This window comes from Leucopleurus acutus (genome assembly GCF_964270905.1).
Source record: "Leucopleurus acutus genome assembly, chromosome: 13".
Taxonomy (NCBI): Eukaryota; Metazoa; Chordata; class Mammalia; order Artiodactyla; family Delphinidae; genus Leucopleurus; species Leucopleurus acutus.
The window spans coordinates 16,388,712-16,413,916 of NC_139155.1; the positions used below are offsets into that span (position 1 = coordinate 16,388,712).

Consider the following 25,205-nt stretch of genomic DNA (forward strand, 5'->3'; position numbering starts at 1 on the left):
AGGCTTTGCAGGCCATAAAGTCTCTGCTGCAACTACTCAACTCTGCCTTGTAGTTCAAAAGCAGCCACCACAGACAATGACGAATAAATGAGTGGGCGTGGCTGTGTTTCAATAAATTATTTACAATAACAGGTGGCTGGCCTGTGAACCAGTTTGCTAACCCAGATTTAGACCCCTGTCTCGTATTCTACAGAAAACAGAGCCAAGTCTCAATCATTCAGAACCAAAACTATTTAACAAAGTAAGTAATCCATCCGGGTAAGAAAAGAAAAAGTCATAACTACCAAGTGAGGAGAATGGTTTCCTTTCATAGGAAGTGCTCAGAACATGTCCCGCGCACCAACAGGATCTAGATTACTGAATGAACACTGAGTGGGAATCTGTGACCTCTGAGTCACCTTCCAGAGCCATCTATTTTATGATTCTTACCAAGTCAACCATGGCCTTGTATTTTCTTTGATGCCCCCACTTCGGGATGTAAAATTATTTTCTGGTTGTTTTGGGCTTCAAGGTAGTATCAGCTTACTGAATCGGGTGCTGAATTATTATTTTTTTAATTTTAATTTTTTGTTGGCGTAGAGTTGCTTTACAATGTTGTGTTAGTTTCTGTTGTACCACAAAGTGAATAAGCTGTATGTATACGTATATTCCCTCCCTCATGGACCTCCCCCCACCCCACCCCATCCCACCCATGTAGGTCACCACAGTCGGGTGCTAAATTCTTAAAATTTAAAAATCTGGTCTGCCAGTTGGGACTTAGGAACGTATTTTCCTAAAGAGATTACAAATGGATGCTGCATTCCTGGTCAAGCGCACAAAAGTCTCCTCACATCACACCACAATACCGCACCAATATTCTAAAGCCTCGCCACCATTCTTGGATCTGGTTCAATGAAGAAACCCAATCCCAGAGCAAACCTGGACACTTCAGGTCATAAAAGAAACTACTCTCCTCCCCTAGCCTCAGCCCACTGGATCTATACCTACATCTGCCTGCCGGGGATGCCACGGGCAGGGAGGGGACGCTGGGGCACAGGAAGGGACTGAGGTTTGACAGAGAACAGGGGGTGGGACCCTGGGAGGCTTCAGTCTGCGTCGGGGGCAGTGGAAGCGGAGAGGAGGAAAACTGCTCATTGGTGACAGCGAGGGAAGTCAGTCCCCGGCTTCAGGCAATGTTTTTAATAACAAACGTTCTTAGGCCAGCAAGTCCTGGTACATTCACCCAAAGCAGACGGAGACGGTCAAGTCTCGTATTTCTCCCATCTGGCAACAGCACCAGCCCAGCATCTAGGGAGCCTCCACTTCCTAAACCTCGAGAGATAAACAGAAAGAGCCCAGGGAGGAAGAGTCTTCCTCGGTCTCCAAAATCACAGCAACCCTGCTGGGCCGTGCACTGCAAGCACCTGAACGTCTGCAAACACCTCAGTCCCTGCAGGCGCGGGAGGCAGCCCTCTCTAACCAGGTGCTGCCTGCACGCTCCCAGGGCAGAGGACCACCGAGCTGTACTTCACGTGCAAAGACACGCTGCGCTGCAAGGAACTATATTCAACACCCTGTGATAAACCGTGATGGAAAAGAATATGAAAAAGAATGTATATATGTGTATAACTGAATCACTTACCTGTACAATAGAAATTAACACAACACTGTAAATCAACTATACTCCAGTACAAAAAAAAAAGATACCTTGTGCTGGTCGGCAGCACCAGTGCTTTAAGTTCGATGAGCTCACACTGATCCAGCCCCTTTTGGCCAGAGGCTTGCACATGCCAGGCGGCAAGGTAAAAAATACAGGTGCTATCCACACTTCCACAAAGGAGTGAGAGTAGCCAGCCAGGGCCTGGGCCTGGCCACACTGAAGGCCCAGACAGCCTGGTTCTCCAGTACCCCATGGGGCCCAGGGCTCTCTGATTCATTCCACACTGTTAACTGAGCTCCTACTTTCAGTCACCAGGATCTCCCTGCTGTGTAGCGGGAAGATCACAGTCTGCTGAAGAAGACAGAAAAAAAATAAAGAGTGGATGTCCCATTTATGACTGCAGTGGCCACAGGCAGGCGGAAGAACACAGAGGGGCCCCACGGGCACAGGGGCACTGCTGCTGGCCACAGTTAGCTGGATCCACCTGGGGGTTAACCAGGCAATGAGGCAAGGACAGGGATTTCCAGGCAAAGGGAACCGAAGTGGCAAAGACAAGGAAGAGTGTGGTGTGTGTGAAGGGACCGTAAGCAGCTCTTCTTGCTGGGACCACAAGGCCTGGCAGGGCAGGTGTGGGAAGGCCCAGGGGAGACACCAAGGGCCTCGGGACTCCACCTCAGACAAACCCACAAGGGTCCACCCGTGACAGACAGACAACATTCCCAGGAGATGCTCTGGCAGTCGTGCGGGGATCTACCGCTAAGCTGTGTTACCTGCTGCTGGGTCTGATCTCCTGAGTTCTGACTGCAGGGCGACTGGTTCTGTTGGGGACCCTCTCTTTTGGGACCACTAGCAGCTCCCGCTCTGGCTCCACCAGCCCCTAAATCCTACAAGACTTTCAGAGGCGACCTCACTGACCTGATGACTGAGACTTAACATATTTGCCTACTACTTTGTTATTATGTTTATTGTACATCTTTTTTTTTTGGCCATGCTGTGAAGCTTGCAGGATCTCAGCTGCCCGACCATGGACTGAACCCGGACCACGGCAGTAAAAGCGCCAAGTCCTAACCACTGGACAGCCAGGAAATTCCCTGTACATTTTTCAATTTGGGGTTTTATACTGAATATCCCATGGAATGTGCAGTGACATGCCATGTCCTACAGTGAATCAGAAAACATTCACTAAAGGAGCTCACAGAGAAAGCCATTCTTATCCTTTAGACCATGTAACTGGGCATATATAGATATATATTTAGGGCTTCCCTGGTGGCGCAGTGGTTAAGAATCCTCCTGCCAATGCAAGGAACATGGGTTCGAGCCCTGGTCCGGGAAGATCCCACATGCCACGGAGCAACTAAGCCCGTGCACCACAGCTACTGAGCCTGCACTCTAGAACCTGCAAGCCACGACTACTGAGCCCACGTGCCACAACTACTGAAGCCCACGTGCCTAGAGCCTGTGCTCCGCAACAAGAGAAGCCACCGAATGAGAAGCGTGCGCACCACAACGAAGAGTAGCCCCCGCTCGCCGCAACTAGAGAGAGCTCTTGCGCAGCGACAGAGACCCAACGCAGCCAAAAATAAATAAATTAAATAAATGTATTTTATAAATAAATAAATTAAAAATATATATATTCAAAGTCCTTCAACTTTGTTTGCAGAAATCTCTGGTGAGTTTACAGAAAATTGTCTCCTAAAATAGCTGCAACGGATGTACGAGCAGATATAAATGTTTTACATCTAAGAGCAAATCTTCTGAAGCATCTGCAAAAAAAATCTCTTCTGGCTATAAACAAAATTTGGAATAATATTTTATAGTCTCATTTGAGTCACATTTTCAAAAGAACTTAATCTTTCTTGAAGGTTTTATTTTTCTTCATTTTCTGTCCCTCATAAATTTCAGAAGTGGAAACTGGTCACTCAACTTGTCCTTTCATCTTCTTTGAATTTAGTGCCAAATCTCATAGCTCCTTCTCTACATCTGTAACTGTATTTTGGTTCAGTAAAACAAGGCAGAATTGCCGGGAAGGCAGGGGCTTTCCAAGTTCTTGTTCAGGGTTCAAAAAAAAACAGGTCTGCTAAAATAGTTTAACTGGAATATATTAGAAACTAACATCAAAGAAGTAATTATTAAGCTTTTTTTTTGGCCGCACTGGGCGGCTTGCGGGATCTTAGTTCCCTGACCAGGGATTGAACCCAGGTCCTCAGCACAGAGTCCTAACCACTGGACCACCAGGAAATTCCCTAAACTTTTTAAATGGAAGGTAATGCCCAAGATAAAAACTTGCTGCTTTCTACATGTTTTAAAAGATATATTAACTCCTAAATTGAAGTTATTCTCCAGTGCCATCTCCCTGTTAGGCATCAGTAAGAAGTGAACAGTGAACACCCTCAACAGCTCATCATGCAGAGTCAACTAACTAATCCCTTCGGAGCAGAACTTCAAGGGACAAATCGAGGGGAGGAGTGTGACCAAGTGTGATGCTGTCACAGTTACCCACGGTGGACCCCACCCAGGTCCCACCCGCCTCTCCACGCCCCAACCCCCCAGACCCAGACCATCAGACAAAACTCTCATCCCGATTCTACTCTCCCTGAGAGCCTCTACTGTAGGTAACTCCTGGAGTCAGGCAGCGGACTCCTCGCATTTCTGCAGGTTTCTGAGCTCTCTTTCTGCAGGAAGATCCTCTATCTCCCAGGAAGCCCACTCCCGCTACAATCCACTCAGCCACAAACACAACCCAGGCAGTCTCTAAGAAAGGGGAGCCACCCCAAGCATCCCGAGACCCCGCAGGAAGACCCGCACAATGAATTAACGACACCTCCCATCACTGCAACCACTCCAGGAAAGCCGTGGGTCCCAGCTAAGGAATCTGAGACTGTTACGCTCAACCTTCTCCCTAAACCATAGACACATGCTCGTTTAAGGATGACATAAACAACTTTAACCAAGACCGAATGCCTAAATTAAAGTGACGATGGATGGAAAGTCACATATTTGCTAACTGTTCCACATCGGTATTGAAAGATCCAATGAGACGAAAAGTAAGCTCTTTTTGAAATATCAGGCTTTCCTGCTCTGCAAACAGTAGCTGCTAGCATTACACTGGGGAGTCTGGATCGGAATCCTCCCTCTGCTGCTTACAAGCTGTAGAGCCTGGGGCAATAAATCAACCTTCCCTAAGGTTCCATTCCTCGCCTGTAAAACGGCATTTGTAACAACGTCCACCTTACAGCCTGCTTCAAGGACAAGTGCACTACTTATTAAAATGGTGCAAGCCACACAGGCAGGAAGTCCTCAAAGCCTGTCATCTCATCACCCCACCTTCCAAATCCGCACAACTCACCAACATCATCAACAGGTGTGTCTTAATATGCTTTCAACTAAAAACGTTGACATTTTTACATTTAAAGTTTTTGAATCACATAGAAGACTTTTATAAAACCATATAAACTATACTAATAAACTATGTAATAGAATAAAATATACTAAAATTATAATAAATGTATAATTTAAATTATATAGTAAAATATAATTAAAATATATTCTAAAATTTTACATATTATAATTAAATTATAATAAAAGAATAAATATATTAACAAAATATCAATTTCAGTGGCCAAAATTAAAAATAAGTCTCCTGAAACCAGCAATGATGTACATTTCTTGCACAAAGCATTAATATACAAACTCTAACTTATGTGACTTTCAACCCTTGGGTTCAAATCTGATGCCAAACATACAATCAGGTGGGAAACCATCCTTCACTAACAACTGACCAGGAATAGTGCAGAATACACAAGTGACTTAAATACACTTCTCCTGAGACCTTGAGAAATCACAAATAAGTTCTAAGCCAAAAAGATACGAGAAACTGATTTTTTTCACCTCTTGCCAGGGTAGTATAATTTTGGCAGAGTTAACACCACCACAGCTAAAAGACTGAGTTTCAGAATAAAAACCTATTCCTCTTCTTACAGTCATATTAATTAAAGGCCTTTTCGTATTGCTAAGTAACGCAGGCATAATGACAACAGGATGAACTCTAACTAAGGCTAAAAGAATGAAAGTGAAAACATCTGGCAATTAACTGCAAACAGTTAATTGCAAACAATATGTTCATACTCTTAACTAATAATCACCACCACAGTAAAGCAGGAAGACAGAAACAAAAAGGCGATGTAACATTTTATTACATAATTTTCTCTAAAAGTGTTTCAGAAAGATTAAGGGAAAAGTATGCCCTATCATATATTTTATAAGCATGGCTAGGATCCAGGTCGGATGGGTGCTTAAAAAAATACATACATAAACACACACACAGGGCTTCCCTGGTGGCACAGTGGTTGAGAGTCCGCCTGCCGATGCAGGGGACGCGGGTTCGTGCCCCGGTCCAGGAGGATCCGGCATGCCGCGGAGTGGCTGGGCCCGTGGGCCGTGGCCACTGAGCCTGCACGTCCGGAGCCTGTGCTCCGCGGCGGGAGAGGCCACAGCGGTGAGAGGCCCGCGTACCACAAAAAAAAAAAAACACACACACACAAACGTACACACAAACAGGAAACTCAGCATCATTTAAAAAGGCAAATGCCAGCATGCTCACATCAATAGCTCTGCTGAACTCCCAGACACTCTCATTGTTTCATTCTCCCATTTTCCGTTTCTGCCATTGCCCCCTTTTCACCTATACCTCTGAGTATGCTGAAAGTGTATTTCACAACAGAAGAGACGAAATAATATCAAGTATTCCAGGTCACGCGCAACCAGTACCAAAAAAGGAGGCGATGAGATCTGTGGACTTTTTTTTAAAGGGTTTACAAACCGATTAGAAACAGAAACATTAAGACATCCTGGAATAGTTTCCAATTAGGCACTGAAGAGTGAGACTCTAGGCCCAGCTGCGCGTCTACTCACTAACGTTGAACTTTGCATGAGTTGTGTCACCTGCATTCACCCGCAACAGTGAGCATTAGGCGGAGTCTCGTAAACAAATGCGCTTGGGACCAGCCTCCCCTGCACCATAAACCAGCAAAGGTGTGTGCTTCAGTCAGATGAGCGAGGGCCACAGCAGGTCCCTGGTGATACCAGTGCTCTTGACCCTGTCTACACACCAGAATCACCTGGCCTAACATGCCAATGCCAGGTCCCATCCCCAGCATCGCCCAGGAAATTGGCCTGGGGAGCACATGGGTGCTGGGATTTTAGTGTTCCAGGTGATTCTAATGCGCGGTCACTCTGTTGGACTCAGTTCCACTGGGGGTCACAATGACTTTGTTCTGCAAGTTCTGCTGCAAATCAGATCAACTGTAAGAAGAAATGCTTTCTGCAGATGGATGGAATGACTTTTAGACTATGATCGCATACAGATGCCTACTTCCTGGTAGCTAGGCCACCATGCATGTATTACTACAGATGCTTTCATTTAATCCCGGTGTGAGTCTGAAAGGCATCCTTTCTATTCCATCCCTTTACAGGTGGTCACTTGGCTGCTGCCTGAATCTACCTGCTCATGACAAGTAGGTAGGTATTTCACCCACAAGGCTCCAGCTCCCCCGTAATTAATCATGCACTGGTCCTTCTATGGAGGATACAGGTATCTAAAGACAGCTATAAAAGCTCCCTCGGACTCCAACTTCTCTTCCTCCTTACACTGTTTCCAGACGCTCACCCTTCCGGTTACCCTCCTAAGTGCTAGTGTCAATACCCACCTTCAGTCAGTGCCATGAGAACCCGGGCACACCACTTCCAATGCCGTAGCCACCGCATGGGGCATGGTAAACGTTGCCTGTCGTTTCCCCCTCCCCGGCCCCCCAGCCGGGGCACAGTGAAGACTACACTGCCAGTGGGTCTGGTCACATGACCTGTACTGGCCAATGGTATGTGTTGCATGTCACAGCCAGAAATATAAGGGCGTGTGATTCTCTAGTCTTTTTTCCCTACTGCAGGAAATGTTGAGATGATGGGGGTGAAAGAAATGGTCTTGATCACTGAGTCACTGGAAGGAGAGCTGCCCCAGAGAACTGCTCACACCTGTAACAAACTCTGCATGGGCAAGAAATAAGCATTTCTCGTACAAATCGATGGGCTCTAGGGGCTTTTACTGCTACCTAGGGTACACCAACGGTTCTCAGAGTGGAGACCTATAAGAGATGCAAATTATCAGGCTCCATCTCAGACCTACTGCATCAGAAACTGTGGGGGGGGATGGAACCCAGAAATAAAGATTTTAACCAGCCCTCCCCCAGGGGATTCAGCTGCACAGTCAAGTTTGGAGAGCCACAAGCTAGCTTACAGCGCCAAATCAAAGGGCATCCGCCTCCCTGATGGGAATGCTATCTCTGCAGCCACAAAGGATGGTGGTCTTAAGATGGGCAAACGAAGGTGGAATGTTTTTTCACGTAAGATGACTAAACCCTATCTTCTCCACGTGATATCAGTGTGCTTGATTTTGTTAAACCTAAATGAAACGTCTGTGTTCACTTGTTAAGATTTACCTTGTGAAATCCCCCCCAGTTTCTTTCCCTACAGTCAAAAGTCACTGATAGAAATATTGGGTAAACTCTGATCCAGAATGGAAGCTTTCTCTCCAACAGAGCAATGAGTCGTGAGCCAGCTATAAACTCAACGTCTCATCAGGCCCTTCTGTGCGATCCTACACAAAGCAGTACTGAGTGACTCTGTCAAAGGTTGTGCAAAACCCACTTACTCTCCACCTCTGGTGTTACTCTACCTACCAGCAAGTACCCTGGTAAACGGAAGAAAATAAAACTTACCTGGAACTACCTGTAGTTAGGATTCACCACATTCTTTTTCCTGGTGCTCAGAACCAAGCTACTCGACAACCTGTTCTCTGAAATGGTTGGGCTCCGTAAGGCCAGAGAAAGAATTCAAACCCAAGTCTGTCAGGCTCTGAAAGCCCAGGCTCCTCCCAATTTCTAGACACAGAACTGGACCACATCTATACCCCGAGAGAACCTCAGCAAGTCTCATAAGGTCCATTTTGATGGCATCTGAGTCCCAGAATTCAGTAAATGCAAATCTGCTTTAGGATCTTTCTATTTAAAAGTTAATAATGGCCCCTTGATGGGTCGGGGTACCTGGCAGCAAATGAGAAAATGGCTACAGTTATCATAGATCACTGAGTAATTCTCAAGATATGAACAAGTACAGACAACTTTCACTTTTTTATTTACTATCAGGTGCCTTAAATTCCAGATTTATTTGATCTGTGAGAATGACCTCAGACACTATCTCATTGAGGGGATCCTAATCTGAGGTCCCCAGGACACCCCTAGAGCAACCAAGAAAGTATCTCAGGAGGTACGTGAGCCCCTAAAATTGTATATAAAATTCTGTGTATTTGTACATTTATCTGGGAGAAGGCTCACAGCTTGGATGAGATCACTGGATTAATAATACTGACAAGCTCATCTTTCTGATTTTATATTTGAGAATAGTTTAAGTTCCTTGTTGAACAGGCTTTAAAGCTTCTGTAAATGATACAAGAAGCTGAAACACTTAGTAAGTGGCTGGATTTCAGGGACTGGAATACAGGAAAGAAACCAAAGCTATAAACAGAGATTTGGAAGTTATCTGCACATATATTGATATATATGAGAAGTGAAGCTGTGAGGATACCTGAAACTTCCCAGAGAGAGAATTACCAGGAGAAAACACAGGAGAGAGTGTACTGTTCCACACTTAAGAGTAGAAAATGCTTTTAGGAAGAACTGTCAGTCAGGTGAAATACTGCAGTGGGTCAGGGACGTAAAGACGGAGAAATGACCACCTGCCTCGACAAGGAGGTCACGAGTGAGGCGGGTCTGGTGACGGAGCCCGCAGTGGTCAGCTGAGGAGCACAGGGGGTGGAAATGTGCAGAAGGCAGGATGCCTGCTGGCTGTCCGAAGGCAGGAGAGAGAAAAGAAGGGGGCAGGAGATCTGAGGAATGGGGACAGGAGGGAAGAAGGAAAGAGTGGGAACAGACACAAGGACGTCTGTAGGTGGGGTGTGGAAGCAGAGGGTCCAGTCTGACTCAGTGCGGAGAACTCGCACTTTGGTTTCTGACTCAAGTTCAACACTCTTTTCATTTCAAAACAGCTTATAAAGATGTGTCTTTCCTTCCCTCCCCACCTCCCTTTGGTTCTTTCAGGAGGCCCAAGTGAACAGAATTGAAGCTGTAATCTAACCTGATGTGCCTCACTCCAAAAGGCAGAGAGTCTCAACTTCTTCAAAGCTAATCCTAAAATCCTGCTAAGCTAAACATTTCCTCGGTGCCGAGCGGTGCCCCGAACGTCAGGGCTCACACCGCGTGCGTGGCGCGCATGCGCACACGGCCGGCTGTGGTCCTGCAGGAAGGTGTGACATTTCATCCCACCAACTCTTTCAACGAGCTGTCTCTTCATGTTATATTCTAGACCCAATAATTGTCAGACGTGCAAGATAAAGATATTAAAAAAAGAAAGAAAATAATTCTGAAAGGTTCCAAGTTGGTTACAGAAATCTCAAATGTATAAGAAATGAACGGTTCGGACTACCAGATAATTATTACCGTCTGCTCTCGTTTCAACATTTGTTAAATCCAGTTTGGATGCCGAGAAAAGAAGACTTTTCCTAGAATCATCACACTGGGCTCTGAAAGAACTACAGGTCGTGTATTTATATACTAGGTCTATCAAGTATTGCTGCAAAAGAACTACCAAATATTTAGCACGAATATTCTAAGATGCTACGGCCCATGAGGGGAGCCTAAGGTTGAGACAGTTACATGAGCGATGTGCTTGCTGCTAAAGCCATTTATATTCTCTAAGTAACTAATTCTTACATGAGGAGATACTGAATTAAGTGTAGCTAGACAAAATATAATAAAAAAACATCTTTTTGCCATCTGTGATCATTGTGATCAACGCTCAAAGGCAAGTTTACATTGTTTGGATGGCAGGAAGGCCAAACATGCCAGCTTCATGAGTACCTCAAATAAACAGCATAAATGAGAATACAAAAGTAATGCTTTTAACTAATTCGTAAATGCTACAGAAACAGACTTTTCAAGGATCTAGTATATACTAATCACAAACCAATTCTTACGCACTTTTTACACAGGTTCCCCAAGAGTAACTATTTGGTTTTATTGGCTTAAATTAAAGCAATAAGATGGTTTCTTTAAAAGTACAGTGTCATCTGAACCAAAAGTAGGACAAGCTGGTATTAGGTGCCTCAGGATGTGAAACAAAAATACAGCAACGATGACGTATTCCCATCTAAAAAATTCAACCTGAATCTAATCCAATTTCTAGGAATTATGGGATAAAGAGAAACAAACAATGTCAAAAGGAAGCAATTACCTAAGTCCAGAAATGTGAGGGACAACTACAGGACAGATAACCCAATTTTTCCAACATATACAGCACATTAAAAAATAAAACAAAATGGAAGAAGGAATGCTAGAGAATAAGAGATTTAAGTTATACAACAACCAAAAGCAAAGCAGACTCTTTGGATCCTAACTGGAACAAACCAACTTTGAGACAATGAGAGTAATATTAAAAAATAATCTTGCTAGTTTTATTAAGGCTAATAACGGGCATTAAAAAAAATCCGTAATAGTTAGAGATGTATACTTATTATTTTAAAAAGAAAAAGTATGCACACTCAGATTTTTCAGAGATTTTGAGTTACAGAGCTTCTCCTGGATGGTTTATGGCTGAGGTCCTTCTCCTATCACCAAACTCAGGAGAAAATCACAGAAGTCAGACAAATGTTACAAACAGTTTTCAAAACACCCACTTTCTTTCTCTCCTTTCTCCTTTGTTTGTCATAGAGCTAACAGGCAAATTCAAATGTTTTTAACCTTGGTTTACCATGGTTCTCCATTTCCTCAGCTATAAACACGGCTGTGGTGGATAATTCCCTGCTGGCCCCGGGGAGGACAAGTGAAGGCGTTATCAGCAAAATCACACAAGATTATAAGGACTTGGAGAGTCTTTTTTTAAAAATTCTTTCGGCCACGGCACGCGGCATGTGGGATCTTAGCTCCCCCATCAGGGATCGAACCCGTGCCCCCTGCAATGGAAGTGCGAAGTCTTAACCACTGGAACACCAGGGAAATCCCAGAGAGTCCACTTTATAGACTAAGAAACTGAGGCTCAGAGATAATGAGTGATTTTAGAGGTCATCCTACTAATTACCGGCAGAGCCAAGCGAGCACCCACGTCTTGGGGTGTCCTCCTTACACTGACAGGGAGGGTTTCACTCGTCACTTACCTTCCCATGCTCCTTCCTCACGTGGGAAATGTAAACATCTCTTTGCGTGAATAACCGGTCACACTCCCAACACGTCCACCCAGGGCTGGCCACTTTCTTGGGTTCCAAAGATTTTTTCACGGGTGATGGGGATTTCTTTTCCAATTTCTCTTTCCCGTTCACGGATCTGGTGTCCTCTTTGTTTTGATTTGCTGAATTTTGAGTTGTGGGCTTAATGCTCAAAGGCAAGTTTATACCCAAGTTTGGAGGCCCTTCAATACTTTTCAATGTTCCATGCATAGACTATGTTATAAAAGAAAAAAAGAAATATCTTTCACAAGCCACACCACTAAAAGAAAGCACATGTGGGCTGTCTTACTACGTTATAGACATTTCAGTATGATTTTATTTTCACTCAGAAATATTTCTTCATATAGCAAGACGAAAACCTAAGCAAGATATACACATAAAAAGAAAGAAAGGAGTATTAACTTTTACAGCTGCTCTAAGTTATGCGTTTCTTGTTCCAAGTAATTTTTAAAAGCTTATTTGCTTGTGCCATTTTAAAATTTGAAAAGAAAGACTTCTGTATTGAGTCCAAATCATTCCTGGCACTCTGTCATCCCCCAATGTACCAGAGTGAGTCCTCTCTACCACAGACCACTTCTGGTGAAGAACATTTTACTTTCACGTCTACCCAAAAATGTTTAAATAGGCTAATATACTGGTAGGGGTTCAAAACCCTTAGCTAACCAACTTTAACAAACACCTGAGACCAATGTGTTAATAGCAAACCTTTCTCCCTCCCTTGAATGTCTTTCACATTCTTGAAATACTTCTTAGAGTTTGGGTTTTTGCTGGGGGGATTTTGGGTAATTTTAATCTCTCTACCCCTATCCCAATCCATCCCTTCTTACTGATAGCACCCAGACATGTGAACTATACACAGTAGCTGCTCAAAAGCCTTTCTAAACTGCCTGTTTATTATCATTAACATAGTAGCCTCCATAGCCTCAACTTAAACTCACAGGATTTCAAATTCCACTGGCGTAAAATTAGTGCAATTTGATCCCGAAGGCCTCACTTTGGTTTTTGTTTTGTTTGTGTTCTAGAAGCCTGGAGTCCAAAAAGAGAAAGCACGCAAATATGTCTGTGCCTCAATTTACAACTTATCTTTGGATGGGGCTGTCTCATATCAGTATCCTCTGAGTTCTTGAATCTTCAGAAAGACAACAGGACACGTCCTAACTCGTGTTAGCACGGCTACTGCCCTGGGCCACGGAGGCTCACACTGGCACAGACCTCAGCTCCCTACTCTGAGTGTTCAGGTAAGAAGCTGTTCCTCTGGCGAACTCACCGGCATACTTTCTCAAGGCAGGCTCTTCTCTAAACTGTACCAAGAATTAACCAACCTTCTTCAATACTGTCTCACCCCAGCGGGGAAAACGGGGCTTCTATAATTTCCTCATGAGCAGAGGTTATAGGTCTCCCCAGACAATCGTTAAACTGGGCTGTGAAAAGGGCCTGGGCTGAATGTCTAATGTGCCTCTGCAAAGAGAAAATCTGGGGAGAGATGTCATCTCTTGACACCAAAAACTGTGCATTTGCTTCTTTTCCACCATGCAGTGCAGAGGCCTCTGTGTTTAAATGGTCCTTTTCAAAACAGAAGCCAAATTTTTACATTTTTAACCACTTAAAACCCAAAGAAAACAAACCCCAAATCTTCTGATATACTTTTCATAAGGTTCTAGGCAAATGCACTTTTACTAACTAAAAAGTTGAAGAGAGGGTAAAGTATCAAAGTATTCTAAGATAGCCTTATGCTATAGAAACTCCAGAAAGGCAGCAAAAAGTGCTGCTGTGACCACAGAGCAATGGAATGTGTGCAAAAATGAGAATTTCTGATTTACTCATTTTGTTTTTATATTTTAAGTAAAAATAAAACTATTTTTTAAGGATGAATGTCTTTTTTAAATAAAAGAAATACAACTTAATTCTTCTGGAATTAATGCTTCCTTAGCTCCTGCAACAATAAAAAACCTGAATGGGGCTTCCCTGGTGGCGCAGTGGTCGAGACTCCGCCTGCCGATGCAGGGGACACGGGTTCGTGCCCCGGTCCGGGAGGATCCCACATGCCGCGGAGCGGCTGGGCCCGTGAGCCATGGCCGCTGAGCCTGCGCGTCCGGAGCCTGTGCTCCGCAACGGGAGAGGCCACAACAGTGAGAGGCCCACGTACCACACACAAAAAAAAACAAAAAAAACCTGAATGACTATAACTTGAAGGTTTACTTTAAATGTAGATGCCAACATGGAGCACAGGGGTCCCACACGGTGAATAAGTCCACACTGTGGTGGAACAAAGAAATTATACAAATTGGATTAAATTGGGCAAATAAAAATCTACCTCTAAATAAATATGTATGTAGAGAAACAGGGTTCCTGGGCTCCTTTCTCTTAATTTCTTCCTCATGAAAAACTGAACAGCACTGGTATTAGACAATGTAAATAAATTCACAAGCTAGATATATACATACATGTAAAAAACAAAAACAGGGTGCCCCTAAAACTAGCTTTATCCTTACCCAGCCCCAAACACATAAGGGCAGGATAATATTTTCGAACATACAGAACATACTTGAAATAAGAACAAAAGTGAGCATTCCCACTGTTTTTGTACCATGGAGTCTCGTGAAGGTTCAGATGAATAAACACAGTTCTCTCCTCCTTGTGGCCACAGGGTCTTACCAGTCTTCTTCAGTCTCTATTTCTTGGAACCTTGTATTCCTCCAAGTTCAGTATTAACACAAGGAAGACCCTGACCACAAGTCGGATGACACCACTTCCAGATGTAACACGAGTTCCAGAAAACAAATACTTTAAAAGCCTCTTAAGAAGCAACTTTTCTTCTTTTCCTCGCACCCCACCCAACCCGCATATCGTACACGTAAAATATCTGGGTCTGATTCCAATGTCCCTGTGTTTTTATTAGCAGTATGTAGTTTCTCCTGATCATGCATTAAATATTTATTGTCAAGATAATTTTGTAATTTTAGTAAGAATCTTTAAAACATCTTAAGAGGATTTTATTGTACTTAAAGTGAGAATGAGGAAACACTTCTCCCATGCATTTTATTCGTCCTAGTAATGCCACGCCGTCACCACCTTCACCTGGCTTCCAGCGAGTGGCCTCTCTGAGAGGTTTTAGGCAGTTATGCTCATATACACTCAATACGGGAACTTTCAAGAATTAAGAGTCCATTCATTTAACGAACATGAGGTTAGAATAATTTAGAGACTTGGTTTGCTCTTTAAACTGACCTTTTCTGTATAATACATTTAAAAACAGAAAAACTAAGGGAAAGAGAGATTGAGTTTATGTAATACTGGGTCTGTTGTTTCTCTTTTTAAAAAGGAAGTCACTTTAATCTCTGAGAGCCAATGGATATTATCTCCTAATGACACAGGAATCAAACTGCTTAACCTCTCACAGTGGACAGTTAAGGGGCTAGGACTAAGCTCTGTCCTTAGTGAGCTTAAAAGGCTATAAAGAGATTTAGGTGCCCCTTTTGGGGACGGGAGAGTGGGTCGTCCAAACTGGACATTTATTCATTTCATTAACTGAACACCCAGCAGGTGCCAGATGCTGTGCTGTATCCTGGACATTTCACTGTCAGTTTACATGCAAACTTGATTAAAAAAAAAAAAAGACTACAAGATCCAGGGCATCAATTATAATGCAAACTTAACTGCTTAAGTAATTTCAAGGGAAAACCTTCATTTTTCTAAACACACCAGTATTTATACAAATTAACATAATTCATCAGAGTCCCTGTCTATTTCTAAATCCTACATAACACCAAGTTCTCAAAAAAGTAAACTTCACAGCCTTCATTTTCACATATGGGGGGAAAAAAAAACCCTAAAGCTTGATTATTCTTTTAAAGTCAGGGCATGCATTTGTTACTTTGCTTTGATTTTTCATGGTATGCAGACCAGGGCTCGGGAATAAAAAGCATCCCTCAGTTAAGTGAACTCGTGATGACAGCATGTTGTAAACTGCTCATTACCAACGACCAGCGTCCATCCCTTCCTTCGACAGAGCACATGCTTTACCGGAATCTGCAGCTCAGCCTTGATTTATGACCAATGAATGGATCTGCGGTTCATTTAAAGGACGTAAGAGATGCGCACACACCTTGATATGGTCCATCATGAGTTGCTTCTGTGCGTATAAGAGAGAACAGTCTGGACACTTGAAAACAGACACCTTCTGGTTTTCGATGTGTTGGTCAAAGTGGCGATACAGCAGGGTTTGCAGGGTAAATACAGTGTCACACATGGAACACTTATATATTATTCTAAAACAGAAGAGGTGCAGGGAAATGTCAGTCAGCCCTCATCTCTCAGGCCAAAGGAACCACTACTTCACACCCAAGAATTCAGGAGGCAGAAGCAGCAAGAACAAACAAACACAATAAAAAGAATAGAGCAGTTTAGCTTTGAAACAAACTTTCGAAGGCAGCTGGCATCACTGGAGTGCAGCTCAACTTAACATTTTGGGTATAGAGGCACTGGATCACATTTGCTTAGAAATCATTCTACTACCCACAGATCTACAACTGACACGGTTTTACAAGGTCTTTACTCGTAAGCTACTTTAACACAGAGCAAAAGCATCCTTGATTTTTTTAAAAAATATTTTTAAAGATCAGACAAGGAGCACAGCCTGATGGTGGTACCCTAACTTGAGAGAATTTGACTGATGAACTAAGCAGGCCCACACGTCTTGGATGCCTGAACACACTGTTACTTGTTCCAGGTTTTCTTTCAGAGTTAGTAGTAATTTTACACTTGAACATCACTATTTCTGTACCTGTTCTTAACAACGAAAGCCCTGCACCAGGAAGCAATTATGCATGAAAATAAAGACGCGTACAACAAAATCCACAAATCAAATGCTGCTTCAACACCTGAGTGTCTACTGTGCTCTAAATGGTTTAAAATACTCACTATCCACTACAAACCATTTCCCTACCTAATATGTTACTACCAAGCAGCCTCCTGAAGTTAACTCAGCAGCTCTGAACCTTCTGGACATAATTCCTTTATCCATCCACACTTTCCTCTGGCCGTCAGGAGAGAGTCCTCCCCGCTGCCAACCTTTGCCCCCAGGGATTTGCTGGGTCACTGGTGAGCGCGTCTGCCCACAGGAGGTCACCCTTTCCCAACAGGGTCGTCCTGGGCCTTAAGGGAGGCCCTAGGGACTCCTGTGTTTCCTCTGAACAACCAGGATCACCAGAACAAAGAATCCCAAAGAGCAGCTTAGGAAAATGGCAGAGAAACACTGACCAAAGGTGTGAGCCACGTGAGAAAGAAAAAGGTGAGGTTGTTTGCTATCTCTACAGAAAAGTTAAAAAAAGGGAATGGCTTTCTTCTTGAAACCACTTGTCTCCTCGTAGGGTCTTCTTAAGAGAGCACTTCTCACGTACCTTCGGACTTCACTCTCTATTTCTATACCCCAAAATTATAGATTTAACTTGTTTCCTCTTTTTCCACATGAAATTTATGAATTTAATTGGCGTGAGTGACATGTTTTTAGAAGGTCCTGACATGTCAGTTACCCTGGCACAGAGCACAAGCACCCTTGATGGGAGAAAGGTTTTTTTTTTAAAGATCAGACAAGGTTTACAGGATTTCATCATTCAGCCCAAAGGTGGTACATTAATGATGTGTCACCCTTAAGTCTACCAGATGCGATGAAGATGTGCATCTCCTCACTGTCTGAAATAGCTTAGAGCTGGAAATAACCCAAACGTCTAGTAATATAAGTAGTTAAATAAGAACAATAATGTATGATTTTTTTTTAATTATGATGCAGACATATACCAATGACATGGAATGATCTTCATGCAAATTAAAAAACAGGTAACAAGACAGTATGCGGGATACGACCACATTTGTTTAAAGGGTATAGAAAAGAAACAGATGGTATATAACTATCATAATCTCTGCTGGATGGTAATTTTTTATTGTTTTGCTTGCTTATATTTCCTGATTTTTCTGTAATTAGCAGAATAGCCTCAAGAAAAGTACTAAGACTTACTAGCTAGGCTAAGTATTTTCTCAGGACTCTATTCTTACACTTTCAGAAATAACTCTTTCATGAAAAATGGCACGGCTTGTTTTATTCATGCTACATTCCTTTCAGGTTTTGTTTGTTTTGCTTTGTTGCCTTCTACTGAACTGCAAAAAAAGTATAAGACAGGACATAATCTATTTACTTCAGCATTTTTCTGAGGAACAGGTTTTTGGTGTAATACTGGAATACACCCTACAAACCACTAACAAATAACCAGGGGGAGGGACTTCCCTGGTGGTCCAGTGGTTAAGAATCCTCCTTCCAATGCAGGGGACGCAGGTTCGATCCCTGGTCCAGGAACTAAGATCACACATGCCGCGGAGCAGCTAAGCCCTCACGCTGCAACAAAGAGCCCGCGTGCCACAACAAAAGATCCCACATACCATAAGGAAGATCCCACGTGCCACAACTAAGACCCGATGCAGCCAAATAAAAAAATTTAAAAAACAAAAATTAGCTATCCTTAAAAAAAAAAAAACTAAGGGGAAATGGTGACCTCACAGTGCAGAAATCTGGCCGCTGCCAACTGGACTAGATGATGGAGGGTAACATCCCTAGAAGGACAGGTAGGCGGTGAGCATCCTCGATGGGATTTGATGAGGAGATTCCTGCCTGAGTATGTATCCTGAGTCCACCTATGAGAAAGCGGGGCAGGGCCGGGAAGGAGGGTCATCCTCAGAACACAAGACCGGTATCCTCTGCTGGATGAGAGGGGGAAAGACTGAGCAGCTGCTCCAGATGGAAGCGCGCTGATGGGCCGGGACAATTAAATGCAAACTGTGCTCCTGGGCTAGATTTTGTACCAGAAAGAAAGGGGAAAAAAAGACAATATCTCAACAACTGGAGAAATTTTCATGGGATCTATGAACTGGTTGGTAATGTAATCCACGCTGGTTCCTGGTTGGGAGGCTAGATGGTAGTAATAATATACATGAGTGTCCTTTTGGGGAGGAGAGGCAGAACACACTCAAATATTTATGTCATGATGCTCCATTATTCCTAAATAGGAGACAAGGAGAGATACAGAAAGAAGAAAATGAAAGGATGAAACAAATGTCAGAAATGCTAACAACTGGGGGATACGGGTGAAGGGGACGCACGAGTTCTCCACAGTGCTCTTTCAACTTTTCTGTAAGATAGAAACGATTAAAAAATTAAAAACTGGGGGCTTCCCTGGTGGCGCAGTGGTTCAGAGTCCACCTGCCGATGCAGGGGATGCGGGTTCGTGCCCCGGTCCGGGAAGATCCCACATGCCGCGGAGCGGCTAGGCCCGTGAGCCATGGCCGCTGAGCCTGCGCGTCCGGAGCCTGTGCTCCGCAAGGGAGAGGCCACAACAGTGAGAGGCCCACGTACCGGAAAAATAAATAAATAAATAAATAAAATAAAATCTGGTGCTAATGTCAAAAAAGAAAAGTCCAAATAAGGGTACCACGAACCTCACAGACATAGTGATAGGCCGTGACCACAGAGCAGACTCTCCAACTATTGCTACAGTGCAGGAAAGAACCACAGGGAGACTGGCAGGCAGAGAGGAGGGAGGGCTTTTGTTCAAGACAAGGAGACCAGGACTTCCCTGGTGGCGCAGTGGTTAAGAATCTGCCTGCCGAGGCAGGGGACAAGGGTTTGAGCCCTGGTCCGGGAAGATCCCACATGCTGCGGGGCTACTAAGCCCGTGCACCACAACTACTGAGCCTGCACTCTAGAGCCCGCAAGCCACAACTGCTGAGCCTGCGCACCTAGAGCCCATGCTCCGCAACAAGAGAAGCCACTGCAAGGAGGAGCCCGCTCACTGCAACGAAGAGTAGCCCCCGCTCGACGCAACCAGAGAAAGCCCACATGCAGCAATGAAGACCCAAACGTAGCCCAAAATAAATTAATTAATTAATTAGAAAAAAGACAGGGAGACCGGTGCGCACAAAGGTGGAGTCTACACGGGCACAGCATGCTGGGGACAGTGTGGCTGGATGCAGGGGAGGTACTTTGAAAGATAAACCTAAAAGTTTGACTTGACCCAACTGCAAGACTGAGTGAATGGCAGGATAACTGGACTAGAACAAAGGAGGGAGGAGGTGGCTGAAAAAAATCTGCAGGGGTGGGGAGGCAGGGGATGGAAGGTAGGGGAAGGAAAACAGGAGGTGGAAAGGAAAAAGTCAATCCAAAAACCCACCCTCAGTCAGGACAGAGTGCTACCCTTGAAACAAATGTAAAAACACATGAGTAAAGGATTCTAAGCTCAGAATTGCTGCCAACTGCCTCCATCGCCACTGAGTGAGTACAGCCAGGTACAAGGCACCGTCCGAGTAGGACACGTCCCCACACCTCCATTAGGTGAATCTGCACCACTGCCCCCTCACAGCTGGGAAACGGGCTCAGAGATCAGAGAATCTGCTTGATGCTGTGTAAATCCCAGGGCCGTGCTTTAAATTCAGCTTCGTCTGAATCAAAGTCCTCCACCACGCCGCTACTGTCGTTTTGTACCGTTTTATTTCTTAGGAACTTGCTCCAAAACTCCATCTCTTGGGACTTCCCTGGTGGCACAGTGGTTAAGACTCTGCACTCCCAATGCAGGGGGCCTGGGTTGGATCCCTGGTCAGGGAACTAGATTCCATGTGCCGCAACTAAGAGTTCACATGCCACAACTGAGGAGCAAGCACGCCACAACTAAGGAAACGGCGAGCTGCAACTAAGGAGCCTGCCTGGCGCAACCAAATAAATAAATCTTTTTTTTTAAAAAGGAAAGAAAGAAAAGAAAAGAAACTGAGACATAAAAAATTAAACAACTTGCCAGTAAATGGCAGAGCAAATAATCTGGATTCAGGGCCCATATTCAATCACATAGCAATCAGCTGAGCACTCATGATAGGAGACCCAGGAGTGTCATGGATGAGGGCACTCAGACTCTTTAAAAAAACAAAATGAAACGAAAAAAAGAACAACTCCATCTCATACAATTCTTCACTTTGATGTCCTCGTTGCTCTACTTATATACATTTGGAAGAGGCAAATGGAAGGAAGGGAAAAGCACCCAAAGAAACGGCTGGTTAATCAGACGTCGAGGAAGATATAAAAACAGTCACAAGACTGTATCCCCATAAAACCTAGTAGTGGACATTCAAAATGATCTTAAATTACCCAGAAAAGATTAAAGGGTGTTCAAAGTTCCCTTTGACACAGCAGGGAAACATGCCTGACCACACACTGGAAAACAAAGCACTGGAATGGTACCTGCACATAATAATCACTACATCTGTGAAATAAAAGTCTTATGTTGTGCTTTTCAAGTTGAGGTGCTGGGACTCTTCATGGGTGTATTTTCAGACTTCCATATATTCTCTAAAGGAAATGGGAGGTGGGATTTTTATATTGATCTTTAAAAATTAATGTAAATCATCTGCATAATTTTGAGTCATTTGCATAAAACCACCTTAACCAAAGATTTTGAGTCATTTGCATAAAACCAGTTAACCAAAGACTGCTGGGAGATTTCATGCCTGATGTTCTACTGGTGTGGGAGCTACTTATTTACGTGGGGCTATAACTTTAACAGAACAGAGATCTAATGTCGAACGAAAGCTTCTGGGTCAAATGTAGGCCAAGCAGCTCCCAGCATGGCACAGGAAGCCAGGCTTTATAGAGTGTGCATAGGGAAAGGTGGCACCTGTAGTACAGGGTGACAATCACAGGGCCGGGGAGCAGCATCTGCTGCTGCAGTGAGGTCTTGACTCATTACCCTGAATTAATGCTGTTAGCTGTGCTCACTGGTCTGGGAGTTTTGTTGTGTTTTACTTGTAAATTTGTTTTAGTTTTATAGTTTAAAACTCAATCGTTAATGCCCATCTTTGGGCTTGCACCTGTTAAAAAACCACTGTAGTAGAGAAAAGTTTTTAAGAAAATACTGGAATGATTTTTTTCCTATACATTACTCAAATTTGAGGAATATTGTTTTACTTTACTTTAATCGTTTGCTATGCTGTATTCCCAGGTAACAACTACTGTTCCAGATTTCATGCACATTCCAGTGAATAAAGTTTTATTTACTTGAATAAAAAAACCAAGTCAAAAACTATATTCACCGGGGGGTTGTGTGGGGAGAGAGTAGGGGGTAGGGCAGACTATGCTATTGTCCGAAAGGCTGATGACCAGGAACACTGAAGGCTGTTTAACTGACGTTTCACTAATGTCTGTCTTCGGAGTCAAGACACCAAGTCGTATGTGGATCCCCTAATTTGTAATGTGTTTCATTTTGAAGATCTACAAAGATCAGAGTGAAGGTCCTATTAGAATAAAATTCCATTTTCTCATAGTTTTTTAGTAAACAGAGTCACTTCTATCGTGTTTAGCCAATGACATTTCCCCCAAACTAAATGTTACATGAAAGCCAGACATACATAATATGGCATATCCACATATCTTCCCCCAATGCTTCCTTGATTATAGAGTTTTAGACAAAACACACCAATAGGTTTGAGGCAGCAAATCTAGCCTCACATAATTATCAAATTCCACACTGCCACAAACAACACAGGAAGAAAGTGAACATCAGGCCTGGCATCTGATCCAGGGCTGTGTGCACATCCAGGGACCAAGGAAGCAGGGACGATGCCGAGGCTACGGGCTCTCCGTGTGCCAGAGAGAGGGGCCACGTGCCGTGCATTTTAAAGACCTCACCCTGCTTTATCCTCACACAAAAATCCTCACACAAACCCGGGGACAGAAGCGTGACCCTCACTTTACAGGGGTCAGTGCCGGCCCAAGGTCACTCAGCTGGTGGGTGGCAGCAGGATTCTGACCCCAGCGCCCTCACTGCCTTGTCTTTGCGAAGCTGGCCACCACTGCAGGCGGGCAGCCCGTAACTGCCTGCTGAAACACAAACTCAACGAGGCAAACACTGACAAAATTAAGAGCGAAATCAAGCAAAAGATGAAATTTACTTTTTACTAATCAAGGATTTACATCGGCTATGAAGTTAAATGCAGGAACCAGTGTCTTAAGTAGACTTCATCTTATAAATGTACTGTGAAAAGTGTTTAAGAAACTATGAAAATTGAAAGAGGACAGTTTTTTACAGTCTTCCAAGAACCTATTAAAATCATCTTAGAAAAAGAACAAAATCATCTTAAGAAAAAGAACAAAAATGATAAACATTCACTTGTTTAGCAGAAACTGATGACAAGCGCATGAATGGTAAGTGACCTTTTAGGGCAAAGAGTCCCCCCTGGACAGGACTGAGAGGTTTAGGGAGTTACGAGCTATACTTCGCAGAGCATCAAAATCTGCACAGCGGCATAACTTTTCATATCTTAAATTATATCCCACAGAACTACCACCTCTTCTAAATTACTGATAAAGGAGTGGGGTAAAAGGCGAAAGGCAGCATGACTTACTTTGGCTCTCCTATCTTGATGCCGGGATGCTGCGTGTAGGCATGAGAATGTGTACTTGGGGCAGACTTAAACGCCATTGGACAAATAGGACACTTGTAGAAGACTTCACAGTGAGAACCTTGAATGTGAGACTTCAGTGCGGCCACATCAGAGTACACAACATTGCAATGCACACATCTGTTAGAAAATAAACACACAGTCGTTAGCACGAGACCACTAAACATGTATAACTTAACTGTGTAAAACTGGGTAAAATGAACAAATAGCCCTTTAAGGTTCTTAAGAGCTTTTTCAAGCGTGCGGGTTTTTTCTGTTTGTAACAGATCAAATTATTTTTATATATTTGAGAAAGAAGATCATGAAGAAGAAAACTATAACTCCAATGGACTATTTTCTGAGCATCTTTCAAGTTTCTAAGAATGAACATCCAGACGCCAGGCTGTGGTGAGACCAGTGGACCATGGGGCCACGTCAAGGCCAGCAGCACAGCAAGACCCTACGACTGCTGGCTTTGAGAGGACCCCCGCACGCTGGATTCTGAGGTTCCCACCCATCCCCAATACCCAAAGGAAGAAAGCTTTGCTATCTAATCCTATATGCCATCGACAGAGGGACCCAGAGGAATGAATGAGTACTGGCTCCAAAGCCACAGCCACTGTGTCGTGACCGCACGGAGGCACTGACCGTTCCTGGAGGCTACAGAGAAGGTCAACCACCTAGTGTGTTTGTCTCCTGGAAATTCAATTTAAGTACACTTACATTTGTTTAACAAATGACGTGAAAGATAAACCATCTGAAAAACCAACCTCCCTACGTAAATTGCCTATCTAACCTCTTCTTGAATTTCTAATAATTTGATGATTAGCTCACTCCTCACTCAAATCTAGTCCTACAGAAACAAACTTTAGAACTTGGAGACACTTCCCCCCAGCCTCACCTTTCTCACGCAAGGACGCCCAGCACCCCTTAACAGTCCACCCATCTACCACCTAGTCGTCCTTCTTTGTTCACACCTGAAAATTATTTGAGAGTGGTCTCTCTGTTGACCCTCGAGGGTCTGCAGGGGCAGACCTTTCACGCACCCGGCAGACGTGTCCTGGGTGTGAATGTGAGGGCTGACCTGGGGGAGGAAGACTGCAGTTGGGGCTGCCTTCCAGAGGCAGCGCTCGATGGCGTTGACACCTAAGACACTTCTGTTCTTAGAAACTCCCTCCAAATTCAAGGAGCAGCTTCCAGAGTCGTACAGGAGTGACACACTCTAAATTACACATGCTCTATAAAGCCTGCCATGTTAAGCTTTGCGGGCATTTCATAAAAATCATAATTAATGCCTTAGCATTTTAAATGACTTACGGCATCATATTCAGCAGTATATACATTAAAAGCACTGAATATAGGAGAATAAATACAGAATGCTCCTCTGTCCTATCTACTTGACCTACTGTTTTAGGCAATGAAGCCACCCAGGCACACTGCAACAATTTTGAGTTAACTAGAACCTGGGTTTTCTTGAACAGGTTACTGATCCTCTCTGGGCTGGTTTCTCATTTGTTAAATGAGAAGAGTTGGAATAGATAATTTTTTAGTCCTTCCCAACCCTAGAAGCCAGTAATTCCTATGAAAGAGGAAGATAACACAAAACAAAAACAGATGGGTTACTAACTATTAAACAAAAGAATCTGCTACATTGTGAATCATAAAGTATTTTCCCCATCAAGAGTACAAAGGTGTATTCAAAGGGCAAAACACCAAGGAAGGGCTGTTTCTCTGAAGTCACCTGGAGAGGAAGATTTAATCTCTAAGAAA

The 25,205-nt window shown here is 43.7% G+C and overlaps 1 protein-coding gene across 3 annotated transcripts in view; it reads right to left on the reverse strand.

The window, feature by feature from the left end:
- Window positions 1-25,205, reverse strand: part of ZNF532 (zinc finger protein 532) — a 107,887-nt gene that overhangs the window by 15,936 nt on the left and 66,746 nt on the right. For all 3 annotated transcript variants that reach the window (XM_082853603.1, XM_082853601.1, XM_082853602.1), the window contains 3 exons: window positions 23,400-23,576; window positions 16,072-16,234; window positions 11,898-12,179 (listed from right to left, as the gene is read on the reverse strand). In XM_082853603.1, coding sequence (XP_082709729.1) covers window positions 11,898-12,179; window positions 16,072-16,234; window positions 23,400-23,576 — 622 coding nt within the window. The remainder of the gene's footprint in view (window positions 1-11,897; window positions 12,180-16,071; window positions 16,235-23,399; window positions 23,577-25,205) is intronic.